This window comes from Mustela lutreola, chromosome 15 (genome assembly GCF_030435805.1).
Source record: "Mustela lutreola isolate mMusLut2 chromosome 15, mMusLut2.pri, whole genome shotgun sequence".
In the NCBI taxonomy this organism is placed as follows: domain Eukaryota; kingdom Metazoa; phylum Chordata; class Mammalia; order Carnivora; family Mustelidae; genus Mustela; species Mustela lutreola.
This window is the reverse complement of record NC_081304.1, coordinates 46213765-46227855: the sequence shown is the minus strand read 5'-3', so window position 1 is coordinate 46227855 and position 14091 is coordinate 46213765. Positions and strand designations below refer to the sequence as shown.

The following is a 14091-nucleotide window of genomic DNA, read 5'->3' as shown; positions in this document are numbered from 1 at the left end:
CTCAGATAAATAAATAAAAATCTTAAACAAAACAAAACAAGGAAAGCCTGAGAAACTGTCACAGCCAACAGGATCCTAAGAAGGCATGACAACTAAATGTAATGCAGTATCCGGATGGGACCCTAGAACAAAAAAAGAACATTAGAGGCGCCTGGGTGGCAGTCCTTAAGCGTCTGCTTTCGGTTCAAGTCACCATCCCAGGGTCCTGGGATCGAGCGCCACATCAGGCTCCCTGCTCAGCGGGAAGCCTGCTTCTCCCTCTCCCGCTCCCCCTGCTTGTGTTCCCTCTCTCTGTGTGTCTCTCTGTGTCAAATAAATAAATAAAATCTTTAAAAAAATAATAATAATAAAATATCCTAACTCTCAAAAGATTTTAATTCTCCAACAAATCTGAACATGGCAGCTTACTACAGGTAAAGATTAAAAGTGGTCCTGCCTTGAGTTTTCACTTTTTTAAAAGATTTTATTTATTTATTTGAGAGAGAGAGTGTACACAAGCAGGTGGAGGGGTGAAGGGAAAGGGAGAAACAGACCTTACTGCTCAGCAGGGAGCCTGATGCAGGGTTCGATCCCAGGATTCTGGGATTATGACCTGAGCCAAAGGCATATGCTTAACCAACTAAAGCATCCAGATGCCCCGGATTTTCACATTTAAAAATCACTTGAAGCATTTTATTTTATGAGAGAACTACTAAAGCCTTGCCCCATATTCTGTGGCTATTTAGATGTGTCTCTGCTCTTATGTACCATGAGCACATTAAAAGAGTAGCTGATCTGAACAGCTGAAAATCTTTTTATTACCAAGGAGTTCAACAGCTCGACAGATGTGTTCATTTCCTGTGGAACTGGTACACACTATATCTATACCTTAGGGTAAGAATTTGATCGGATCTCCTCCCCCCTCAACCTCCGTTATTACATTATAAAGTTTAATATCTTGCTTTTGAATGCTCCCCAAACCCCAAAGCCTTCCTCAGTTCTGCTTCTGAAATACCAGATGTAGAGAGAACTGTAGCCCACAGCCCTCTAGTGCGCTTGCTCTCAGCACCACAAGGTGGCACTGTTGAACACCAGTCCTGCACAGCCTGGTGGAGACTACACTGCTGTGGGGAGGTCCTTGTTCTGTATGAGCTCTTTCTGCAGCGATCCCCACATATGGGCTCCCTTGCTTCACGTTCAGACATCATTCCCCCAATGAGACCCCGAGCAGCATCCACCAGCTTCCAGGGTGTTGAGCCTGAATCATTCACCATTGAGACTCCCAAGTGTTTCTGGGTAACTATTATGGACTGAGAGTTCGTGTCCCTGTCCGCTCACTCCCCACCTCAAATTCATACATTGAGGACCTACCCCTGCAATACAACTCTACTGGGGCCTTTGTGGAACTAAGGTTAGGTAAAGCCCTGATTCAATAGGATTCAAGTACTTATAAGAAGAGACACCAGAAGAGCTTCTATGCTCTCTCACCATGTGGAAGACACAGGGAGAAGGCAGCCAGCCCTAAGCCAGGAAGGGGGCTCTCCCCAGAACCCGACCATGCTAGCATCCTGATCTTAGATTTCCAGCCTCCAGAACTGTAAGAAAACGTCTGTTTTCTGTCAGAAAACTGTCTGAAAAAAACTGTCAGAAAATAACTGTCAGAAAATGTCTGTTGTTTAAGCCACCTAGTCAGGAGTCAGGGGTGGTTTCTTCCTTATCTTTTTTTCTCTTTAAGTTTGTTTTTTTTTTTAAGATGTATTTTTTCATTTTAGAGAGAGAGAGAGCGGAGCGCGCGCATGAGCATGAGCCTGAGCGGGGGGAGGGGCAGAGGGAAAAGGAGAGAAGCAGACTCCCTCCCTGCTGAATGTGGAGCCTGACCCAGGGCTCCATGAGGCGTTCCATCTCAACGACCCTGAGATTAACACCTGGGCCAAATCAAGAATCGGACACTTAACTAAGGGAGCCACCCAGGCGCTCCTTCAAGCTTATTTATAAGAGCACTTCTTACATTTAGCAAATTAGCAGTCAGCCTGTTTTGTGTAAATATTATTATCCAGTGTCTAATTTACCTTTTAGCTTTATTGTGGATTTGCAACAGTTTTTGTTGCCCAATAATTTACCATTCGTCACCCTCTCTACCACTCAAAATTCTGTGGTTGAGGTACTGGTGACCCCAGCCCTCAGCTCCCTATGTGGGCACATGGCCCAACCTGGCCAAAGGGAGCAGTCCATCCCCCTGATCCTGGTGATTGGCTCTAGGATGGTCATATGACCCAAGCCAGGCCAATGACATGACATCCTGAAGCCGGCTGAGACCACTGAGAAAGGAGAGCTCTTTCCATGAGGGTTGCTAACTGGAGAACTGCCTACAGCTGCTGATAGCCCACTTGCCTCCACAAGGGACTAAAAGCAAAACAGAAAAACAGAGGGATGAGCATAGAGCATTATTTGGTGACATTTGAGTGCCTGGGAGCAGTTGTGCCTGAAACATGAAAAGTCCCTGGAGTTCTCAGTTCTGTGAGCCAATAAATCCCCTTTTTCTCTTGAGCCAGTTTGAGTGGAGCAAACCAAGTCAACGTGAAATTCTGGAATGAGGGGCCAAGGCTGTCATGTTGGGAGCATGCCAAGAGGATCAGAGGGTGTCCTGCCCTCAAGAGTGCTCCCTACCAAATGCCTGACCACTCAAGCCACATCTTCAGGACCTTCTCACAGCAATGGACTTTTACCTGGGGGTGAAAAGTAACCCCAAACCTAATTAGGGCACTAACAAAAATTCATGCATCATTCGGTTCAGCCCAAGATCCAACCCAGTCAGGCAGCATCAGGGCAGAGAAAGAGAGAGATTCAGACCAGGAATCTAAGCTCTACCCCTTTAAAACTTCCTATTTCCTCCTCTATGAAGCGGGGGAGGAATTAAACTAAGAACACTGATCTGAGAGGTCCTGCAGTCCTGGGGTACTGCCTCTTTACCAGGGAGAGGACACTAAGTAACTGCCAGCTTTCTACTAACTCTTTAAGCAGATTAACTCTACTTTTATCTGTTTTATGTACTGGTGGCTTAATTTAAAAAGTGATTCCACTTCTAAATGACAATTTTGATTACTTGGACTTTGACTTTTGGGATCTTCCCAGCGCAGAGGTGGGCTGAGCAGGCTGGAAACCCAATGACCCCTTCTGCTCTGACATGTTAGAGTTTTCTGACAATGGGAACTTGGCCGTCCAGACAGGCTGGGTGGGATAGTCCAGGTATAGGCAAAACAGAGGAGAAGTTAACCCCCTGGGCAAGACCTGGGCAGAAACCCTGACTCGGCCACTTATTTGCTGGGTGGCCTTGACTAACCACTTTCCTTCTCCAAGCCTCAGTTTCCTCATCTGTAAAATGGGGATGCTGATACCTTCCTCTGAGCATCACTATGAAGACTAACTGCAACACCCCAATCCTGGAGACAGAATAAAGTGTGCAAGAAGCTCAGGTTGTTATTATTGATGATATTATTCTTCTTTGTATTCCATTTACAGAATATGCCTGGTTCGATGTGTCCACAATGTTACTTCAGAGATGCTCCCTGGTCCTGGTGTAGGTGGGATGATGTGGAGATGTGGAATGGGGAGGGGCCCCAGCCAGACATTCTCCTTTGATTTTTTTGACTTCTCCCAAAGCAGGTTACCTTGTATTCGAAATCCCACCAAGCAGAGGTCAGGCCTTCAGCCGAAGCAGCCCTCAATGTTCGTTTGGACACTGGGGACATAGGCCCAACCCAGGTGACTCCCGGTGCTGCTGTGTCTGAAACCGGCTCAGCCTGCAGTCAGGTAACCTGATACCCGAAGGCCTGGGCAGGACTGCGGTGGGGGCAGGGGCAACGACCCACCTACTCAGGGACCTCTTCCTTCACCTTTAAGCCCCCATCTCTGAGCCCCCAACTCCAAAGTGCCCCATCCTTAGAGGTCCCTGTATAGATAGGGCTATCTCCTTGAACAGGGCCGCTGAAGGTTGTGGGTTGTGCCCCTGGGGCTCAATTCGTTGGCCCAACCAAAGCAGCAGACGGAACGGAGGTGGGCGGGGGACCCCCAAGGCACAAATCAGAAAGCTGAGGTTGGGGTGTGGGGGGAAAGGAAGGAGGAAAACCCAGCCTATGAGCCTGTGGAAGGAGGGTAGGGTCCCCCAAAGACTGACGTCAGGGACAGGGTCCCAGGTTCCAGTGCTGACCTCTTGGGAGAGCCGCAAATAACCCGCGCAGGGACGCGGGATGGTTACGACCAGCCAGTCCGGCGCCTCTCTTGTAAACCTGTCCCCGCAACCTCAGCTCAAGAAGAAACTTCGGGCCAGCGCCCAGCTCCTTCCCGCGCCCAACCGGACCTCGGGGCGCGGGGCGCGCGGGTTCGCTCCGCACCTGGCCCCGCAGCCCCCCCGGTGCCCACTCACCAGCGCACCAGCTGCCAGCGCTTCTCCCCCGGCGCCCGGCGGCCCGCCATGCCTTGCCCCGCCGCCCGCCAGCTCCCTGCCCGCGGCGGGCCACTAGGCGGAGGCAAGTCCTGCTGCCGCAGGCCAGTGCGGAGGGCGCGCTCGCGGGCGCGGGGCGCGGCGCGGGTCCCGGAGGGCGGGGCGGGCGCGGCGCGACTCCGCCTGGAGCCTGTCGGTGCGGCTCGCGGCGCTCACCCCGGTGCGGCCGCGGCCCCGCCCCTGGAGCTGGCTGGGGCTGGCTTGGGGCTGGTGCTGGCTGCGCGCTCCTGCGTCGCAGCTCCCGAGGCCACAGTAGGTCGGGTCACTGCCCAGCGGTGCGGAAGAGCCGGGTTTCTTGGGCGCACTGCGTGAGAAATCAGGTTCTCAGAGTTCTACTTCGAGGGAAACCGGACTTACTGAGTGACGAGCCCTTTCTCCCTTACGACACCTGCTCTACCTCCCTAGAAAGTTATGCATAAAAATTAAATCTCTCTCCCTAAAATGAAAATTCGTGTGCCCTACAGATTGTTAAAAATATTTTACAGTGACTGTATTTAAAACAGTAGGACCTTGGCCCAGCGTGCTGCCCATCCGGGCTTCAAGCTACTTCCACCCCAGGATCGCTGACATTCCTGTAACTGAGCAGAGACCAGTCTGGCCCACAGCACCATAAGCGAATGCTTCTCAAGCCTAGTTTGAAGCAGCTGAGTTTTAGAAATGTTTGTAAATATAGAGGTTGCCTACACGTTGTAGAGTGCCCTCCAAATTCACCTGCCTCCCATACCAGGACAAGCTGCATCCTTTGCAGGAGGGAAACATGCAGAGAGGAGAAAACCTGGCCTCCAGTGTGAAGATCCTGAGAGCCTGCCTACCTCTTACGGATTGTTGGCCATACCCAGGAGTACTGAAAAAGTTTGCAGGGAAATCCAAAAGCTACTGACATTTGCCATTATATATATCCATAGGTGACTTCCCCAGTGTTCAACGAAAACCAAGACTGCATATATCCTAAGAATTCTCACCAAAGCTTTCCACCATGTCTAAAGAAGTGACAGGAAGCAAAAGGAGATAAGAATGTAACCAACATAGAGGCACCATATAAAAAGAAAACAGGGAAGGACATACAGACAAGGTAAGTTGGTAGCTTGTCTTTGAACTTCAAAGGTATTCTGAGTCTACCAAATGCCTTTGAGCATCCCTTTTGGAGGGGGAGCAGAGGGAGAGGGAGAAAGTGAATCTTAAGCAGGCTCCATGCCCCGAGGGGAGCCCCAGGAGGGGTTGAATCCCTGAGATCATGACCTGAGCCAAAATTAAGGTTTGGACACTTAACTAAATGAGTCACCCAGGCGCCCCTGAGTATCCTTTCTTTAAGTTTTCCCAGTTTAATTAACACAGAAACCAAGGAAACAAACAGAAAATCCAGAAATCATCCCCAAAGATGTGTGTGATATGTATTTCAATTTGGTGGGGGAATTGGTGGTGGGACAATTAGTTAACCATTGGGGGGTAGGGAGTGTCTATTTCACATCACAAAATACAGTTCACATCTACTTGTGATCTCTCTCTATCAAATAAATAAATAAAATCTTTTTTTAAAAAATCTAAAAAAAAACTAATGACGTACTGTATGATGTCTAGCATACATAATAAAAAGTCAGTAAATCTTTAAAATAAATAAAATATAATGAAGAAATCAGTTACCATAAATAACTAGTGTGTGCGTATATATATATTTTATTTATTTATTTATTTATTTATTTGACAGAGAGAGAAGAAGTGAGAGAGGCAACTTACAAGCAGTGGGAATGGGAAAGGGAGAGCAGTCTTCTGGTGGAGCAGGGCATCCAATGTGGGGTTCAATCCCAGGACCTTGGGATCATGACCTGAGCTGAAGGCAAATGCTTAACAACTAAGTCACCCAAGCACCCTAAGAACTAGTATATTAATGTATTTGTTAGAAAAATCTGGAATAATTATTGGAACATATAAAAAGGTGATTTATGTATGGATGGGTGAAGTCATAATGATTTTTATTTTACTCTTTTTCTAATCCATATATCCTAATTTTTCTAAATATGTGCAATAAGAAAAAATAAAATAATAGCGACAATAAAAGTCACTTTTCAAATGATTACACTACCAAGATATTCATCACATTACAGTTTATAACTTTAAAAAGTAGAAACAACTAGGGGCACCTGGGGGCCTCAACTGGCTTAAGCGTCTGCCTTCAGCTCAGGTTATGATCCTGGGTCCTGGGATCGAGCCCCATATTGGGCTCCAGCCCCACATTGGGCTCCCCACTCAGCGGGGAGTCTGCTTCTCTCTCTCCCTCTGCCCCTGTCCTCACTCATGCTCTCATGCTCTCTCACTCTCTCTCTCTCTCTCAAATAAATAAATAAAATCTTTTTTTAAAATGTAGAGGAGCACCTGGGTGGCTCAGATGGTTAAGCGTCTGCCTTCAGCTCAGGTCATAATCTACAGGTCCTGGGATTGAGCCCCATGTTGGGCTCCCAGCTCAGTGGGTAGTCTGCTGCTCCCTTTCCCCCTGCCTCTCCCCCTGCTTGTGCTCTCTCTGTCTCTGTCTCTCTCTCAAATGAATGAATAAATAAATAAATCCTTTTTAAAAAAGGAAGAACAACCTGATTATCAAATAATAAGAAAATGGATTGATACATTGTACTATAGTTTGCATGTATAGTGGAATTATACTCTGTAATGGAGAAAAATATTCATGCTATATTGTTAAGTTGAAAAGACTACAGGAGAACCCAGGTTAACTCAGTTCTTTGGGTGTCCAACTCTTGATTTCAGCTCTGGTCTCCATATCAGGATCTCATGGTCATGAGTTCAAGCCCTGTGTTGGACTCTACGCTGGACATGGCACCTACTTAAAAAAAAATAACAAATATTAAATAAAAAGACTACAAAATAAGATATTAAAATTATATATTTATATATACAATGGAAAAAGATTTTTTTTTAATGCCAAATGTTACAGGTGGGGAACTTATCGGATTCAGAGCTCAGCAGGAAGTAGGACACATAGAACTTATTAATGATGGAAAACTTTGAGCAGAAAAGTTTAAGACAACGGGGACAATGAGAACAATGATGGACAATGAGGAGGTTTTTACTCTTTGAAGCATCAACATGTCCTATTTTTTAAGGTGTTTTTAAGAATTGTCTGGGGGCGCCTGGGTGGCTCAGTGGGTTGGGGTCTCTGCCTTCAGCTCGGGTCATGTTCCTGGGGTCCTGGGATCAAGCCCCGCTTTGGGCTCTCTGCTCTGCAGACAGCCTGCTTCCTCCTCTCTCTCTGTCTGCCTCTCTGCCTACTTGTGATCTCCATCTGTCAAATGAATGAATAAAATCTTAAAAAAAAAAATTGTCTGGATATAAAAAGAAATTATCTCTATAATATGTATATAATTCTGTATTACCTGGATGATGAGACTGTAGGTTCTTTATTTTCTTCATTAGAAATTTAAAAAATTTTTTTTAATTTTTTACAATTTTAAGTAGGCTCCACACCCAATATGGAGCTAGAACTCATGGCCTTGAGATCAAGAGTCGCATGCTCTACTGGCTGAGCCAGCCAGCTTCCCTAAAAATCTTTTTTTTTCTTTTTTTTTAACGTAGATTCCACACTGAGTGTGGGCTTGAACTCACAACCCTGAGATCAAGACCTGAGCTGAGATCAAGAGTTGGACGCTTAACCAACTCAGTTGGATGCCTACCCACACAGGCAACCCCCTAAAAAATCATTTTAAAGTAGTAATTTCTATTTTTTTAAGATTTTACTTATTTATTTGAGAGAGAGAGAGAGAGCACGAGCAGGGAGGGGGCAGAGGAAGAAGCAGTCTCCCAGCTCAGCAGGGAGTCTAATGTGGGACTCAAATGTGGGACTTGATTCCAGGGCTCTGGGATGGTGACCCGAGCTAAAGGCAGACAGTTAAATGACAGAGCCACCCAGGTGCCCCAAGTAATAATTTATCTCTAACAAATAAAAGGCAAAAACCAAGCAGAAATAGATAGCCAATTATTTTTAAGAGGTTGCAAAACTATAAAAACTATACAGAAACGTGAAAAAAAAAGTTATGATCCAATGTGGTGGAAAAAAATCAGATAGTTATGGCATGGAAACAACTAGGTGAGTCATCATGCATATGAAAATACTGGAAGATAATTCACAAGTGATATTAGTTATACTAGGGCAATAGGATCACAGGCACAGTTTTGTTATTGCATTCATTTCCCAGTCTTTCTAAAGTGTAGTTCTAATACTTCTCTAATAAAACATATTAGAAAGAAAAAGCTGTAGAAAGTGACACATTTAAGGCAAAATGAAAAGCATCATGTGGTACAGTTAATATAAATCCTGGCGCGCCTGGATGGCTCAGTTGGTTAAGCATCTGCTTTCAGCTCAGGTCATGATTTTGGGGTTCTGGGGTTGAGCCCCATCATTGGGCTCCCTGCTCAGCAGGAAGTCTGCTTCTCCCTCTGCCCCTCCCCCCATTTATGCTCACTCACACTCTCTCTAAAATAAACTCTTTAAAAAAAAAAAAAAAGCTAATATAAACTTAGGGGAAAATAAAGGAAAAAAGGAGCCACAGTTACACCAGATCACCAAGGAGTTTGGAGCTAGTTGCCCAAGATCATGGAACATGATCTAAAATGGATGGATCTGTAGCCACCTGGGTGGCTTAGTCAGTTAAGTGGCTGCCTTTGGCTCAGGTCATGATCCCAGAGTCCTGGGATGGAGTCCTGCATCAGGTCTCTGCTTCTCCCTCAGCCTGCCACCTCCCCAGCTTGTGCTCTCTCTCTTGTCTCTCTCCATGTGTCAAATAAATAAATAAAATCTTTAAAAGTAAATAAATAAAATTAAAATGATGTATTTGAGACATAGGTAGCAGAACCCCTAGGGTTCTAACATTCAGTATTTATCCTGCTTATTTCTTTTAAAGATTTTATTTATTTATTTATTTGACAGGGAGATAGAGAGCACAAGGAGGTAGAGAGGCAGGCAGAGAGAGAGGGAGAAGCAGGCTCTTCACCGAGCAGGGAGCCCCATGTGAGGCTCTATCCCAGGACACCAGGATCATGATCTCACCCGAAGGCAGATGCTTAACCAGCTGAGCTGCCCAGGTGCCCCATTTGCTTGTTTTTAATTTATTTATTTTAAGAAAACCTCCCTGAAATTTCAATAATATCTGTTGGGAGAGCTCCTGAGCTCTCTTCCCTAGGGGGAGGACGGTGGATGTAAGCAAGGTTGAAGCAGAGGGTATGTATCTGAGGCCAGACTGCGGCCCAGTACACACACACACACACACACAGAGCTCATTCCCATCGCCATGCTAGTGGTTTAGGAATAATCAAAGACTGAACTTCAGGTCTGAGATTTTGAGACCATCTTGTCCAAATCAGGTATTTTTTTTAAAGATTTTATTTATTTATTTGACAGAAAGATCATAAGTAGGCAGAGAGGCAGGCAGAAAGAGAGGGGGAAGCAGGCTCCTTGATGAGCTGAGAGCTGGATGTGGGGCTCTATCCCAGGACCCTGAGATCATGACCTGAGCCTAAGGCAGAGGCTTAGCCCACTGAGCTATCCAGGTGCCCCTAAATCAGGTATTCTATCACTGAGGAGAGTGCAGCCTTGCTCCAGTTTGATCTTTCATTAGGAAGGTGAGCTGTCTAAGAGGCTCACCCAGATGACCACTGGCCAGCTTTTCCATCCCAGAACTCCCTACCCACCATCGCTGTAGCCACAGAATCCTAAGGGACCCAGGGTGGGTAGTCTTTAGGCTCCAACTCTTAACTCAGGAGGTGAAGACAACATAGCCAGGGTATTTGAAGAAAAGAAAGAGACTGCCGCTGTAACTCGGTCACCTGCCTCCTTGTTCCATGGAGAGGTGGTATTGGTTCCCACCAATGCTAGGGCACTCAATGGGCAGTGGCCTGACAGAGAACAACAAATGAGACCCAAGTCAATAAGGAAGGTTGTGCCAGATACCTCATCCCTCCAGAACCTTTCACCATCTTTTACAACCCTGCTTGTGCCCAAGCGGAGTTAACCTGTCCCGGCAATGTCAATGGCCTCCCTTCACTTCTGGCTGCTGACTGGGATTGGCTAGAAAATGCATCAGCAGGGTATTGGGAGGCCAGAGGAGAGTGAGGTCAGTCTCCTTATTCCTCAGCTCCTTCCCTGCTAGGTCTCTGTGGGTGCACTGATTCCATTTAAGGAAAGCTACAGCTCCCAATAGGCCGCTCTTCTCCCCATATCCACCCTTTCTGAGTTCCCCAAACTGCCTTCTCTTGTCCCTCCAGGCCTAGGGATGGTTAAGAGCTCTACCTATATCTTGTCCCTTAAACTCCAACCACAGCTTTGCAAATAGTCCCTTAACTCATTTTATTTTATTTTTTTTAAAGATTTTATTTATTAATTTGACAGAGAGAAATCACAAGTAGACAGAGAGGCAGCCAGAGAGAGAGAGAGAGAGGGAAGCAGGCTCTCTGCTGAGCAGAGAGCCCGATCCCAGGACCCTGAGATCATGACCTGAGCCGAAGGCAGCGGCTTAACCCACTGAGCCACTCAGGCGCCCCCCTTAACTCATTTTAAATGTGCTGTCTATTCCCTGCCAGGACACTGACCCATACAGAACTGTTACCCAAACAGAACTCAGATAGCCGGTAATCCTAAGATGTCACAAAGAGATGAAGGGAAATTCTAGGCCTTCTCTGCTACTCAGACCTTATTCTTCTAGCTGGTATGCAGCTTCACTTAAAGCTCATGACACATGTGAAGGCCTTCCTCCAGAGCTGGTTTCAGCCCCTCACTGAGAGGCCTAACAAAGTTACCTCTGGCCTTGACTGGGCTAGGGTTTGAGTCTAGGCTCCACTGCTTACCTTCTGGGTGTTAAATTTGACCTCTCTTGAGTCTCATTTTCTCTACCTACAAATGGGAATCAATCTTTCCAATAAGATTTCTCTATAGTTTAAATGACATTATGTGGGTAAATTGCTCAGCTCAAAATAATGGTTATTTCTGATGTGAGATGTACATTTTTTTTGAAGAGTCTAATATTTCTATTTTTGTTTTTTGGTTTGCTTGTTTGTCTTTTTTTAAGTAGGCTCCACACCCAGCCTGGAGCTCATCTCGGGGCTAGAACTCATAACCCTAAAATTAAGACTAAGCTGAGATCAAGAGTTGGACATTTAACCAACTGAGGCAACCAGATGCACCGTGTTTGTTTTTTAAGTAAGCTCTACGTCCAACCTGGGGATCGAACTCACGACCCAAAGACCAAGTGTCACTCACTCCACTGACCATGCCCATCAGTTGCCCCAAATGTACACTTTTTATACTCTTTGGTTTCCTTAGACTTTATTACGGGTTTAATTTTGAGGGACGCATGCTGTCTCGGTCTATAGAACATGCAACTCTTGATCACGGGGCCATGAGTTTGAATCCTATGTTGGGGGTAGAGTTTACTTTAAAAAAAAGTTTAATTTTGAAAATAGTAAAGATTTTTAAGCACTGTTTAGTAGATTGCCTAGCACAAAGAAAGTGCTTAATGGACGTTAATTATTATCAACATCATCATTTCCAGTGTCATCTCCACAGACACATGTCTGTGTCCCCCTACAACCTGAAGTAGAGGGCCATGCAGTCCGCTTTGCTCAATATTACTCTGTGTACTGGCTTTATGACTGTTCACGTCCTCAAGGAAGTGCCCCTGAATCCCCTTTCTCCAAGTCCAGGCCCTAACTCTATTACTCTCTTATCTCTATTGGCCCATCACTTTCAGTTATTTTATGGGTGTTTGTGCACATCTTTTGTCGTTTCACATGTTGCCAGAGATGTTGTTCGTGCCCTGAAGACACCCCTTAGAAGCCAGGCCTTCTGTGCCCAGCTGGGAGCTTGGCTCAGAGCATAACTCTGTAAGAAGTGCTTCTTGGAGCAAGGCTAGAGCTTCACATGAAGTAGGGCCACCCCTCATACACACAGCTAAAGCAGGACTGTTTGGGGTGAAAAGCTGCTGATACAGAACAGGGAGAAAAACATTTAGGATGTGGTCATAACAATCCCATCTGTACAAAACACATTCACTCTCACCCCCTGACGCCACCATAATGAACCTGTTGGCAGAGTAGATGTTACTTCTCCCATTTTACTGAGGATTGGGCCCCCCCCAAAGCACAGCTAGAATCTAGAGTTCCTACAGAGTGGGCTTTGAAATGCCTTTGAACAAAATAGGAACTCCACTTGTCAAGAGACCTAACAGAGAGTCATTTCTTCAACTTTTTGAGGCTTATAATCTTCTAGAAGCATCTAAAGCCCTCCTTTCTTTCTTTCTTTTTAAGATTTTATTTATTGTTTTGACAGAGAGAGAGAGCAAGAGAGGGAACACAAGCAGGGGGAGTGAGAGAGGGAGAAGCAGGCTTCCTGCTGAGCACCGAACCCGACGTGGGGCTCGATCCCAGGATCCTGGGATCATGACCTGAACCAAAGGCAGACACTTAACGACTGAGCCACCCAGAACCCTTAAAGCCTTTATTGACATCTAAGTCCAGTTAAGGCTTAAAAGTTGAATGGGGAGGGCAGGGAGGAAAGGGATTCACAGAGAGAAGACAGGGTGCCCTCGAGGCAAATGAATTGCCAAAACCCTCTCCAAAGCCCATATGCCAGAGTCTTCCAGTTCTGGAGACAAAGATCGAGGACTTCTCTGGATATTTGGCCCAAAAGGGCAGGGCATGGACTGTCTGGTTGGCAGTGATGTGGGAAAAGTCAGATCAGCCCTTTAATCTGAATTCCCTCAGACCCTTCCTCTGGCTCCTAAAGGTAGGGATGGAAATGACTTACCTAGAGCTGGGCTACCTTCCACTCACACAACGCGACCTGGCCCCTTGCATCATGAATACGAATGCCTAAAGAGCATGCAGCACTGTTTTAAGCACTTTACAGATATTAATTTACTTCATCCTCACAACAAATCAAAGACTTACAGCCTGCATAGATCATCATTATCCTATTTTACAGACCAGGAGACTAAGGTCCAGGGAAGAGACAGGTATTTGTAGAGCCCGAATTAGATGCCAAGTAGCCCAAGTCCAGAAGTCTCCCATGTACAGTGAAACGTGTCAAAACCAATGTTCTGGACTTCAGAGTTTATAAAGGATCTTCTCTTGGCTCTTTGGACCCTCACAGGAAAGAGGATGCCTTATCAACTGGGCCACAGAGAGGTGATGTGACTCACCCAAGGTCACACAGCTAGTGAGAGGTCTGGAGTGGCTTCACTGCCAATAGGCACAGAATAGGTTTCCTAACCCCTGGTTAGCTCGCCCCAACATTTCCCCGGGCCAGTTGGGAACTGCTCTGATTCCTACGCCAGTCGGTGGGCAGAGGGGCGGAGCGGATCGCGGCCTACCGCCTGAGCGCTGTCCGCGGTGCTGATCCGCCCGCCGCGCCCTTGCTCGCCAAGCGTCCGGCGGGTTCTCTGGGTTTCCCTTCAGCTCCCAGCCAAAGCCAGCTCTCCGAGTTCTGCCCGCCGGGGTCCTCAGGCCTGGTTTCCGGAGTTCCTGGTTTCCCCCTCCCCCGACTGCGCGCTGCCAGCCTCCCTTCCCCCCGCCCCGCCCACGGCCCCTCCCCGCCAGTACCAGGTCCCTCCCCTCCC

General features: G+C 46.6%; 1 protein-coding gene across 4 annotated transcripts in view; it reads right to left on the bottom strand.

Moving 5' to 3' along the window:
• Positions 1–14091, bottom strand: part of RAP1GAP2 (RAP1 GTPase activating protein 2) — a 236673-nt gene that overhangs the window by 221999 nt on the left and 583 nt on the right. For 2 of the 4 annotated variants that reach the window (XR_009348166.1, XM_059149694.1), the window contains exon 1: positions 4403–4479. The exons of 1 other annotated variant lie outside the window; for it this stretch is intronic. Coding sequence is in view for 1 of the 3 variants with exons in the window: in XM_059149694.1 (XP_059005677.1) it covers positions 4403–4452 (50 nt within the window). In the remaining 2 variants the exon portion in view is untranslated. Of the gene's footprint in view, positions 1–4402; positions 4480–13845; positions 13976–14091 lie in introns of those variants that run through there. One more of the 4 variants, XM_059149701.1, reaches the window with a different exon arrangement.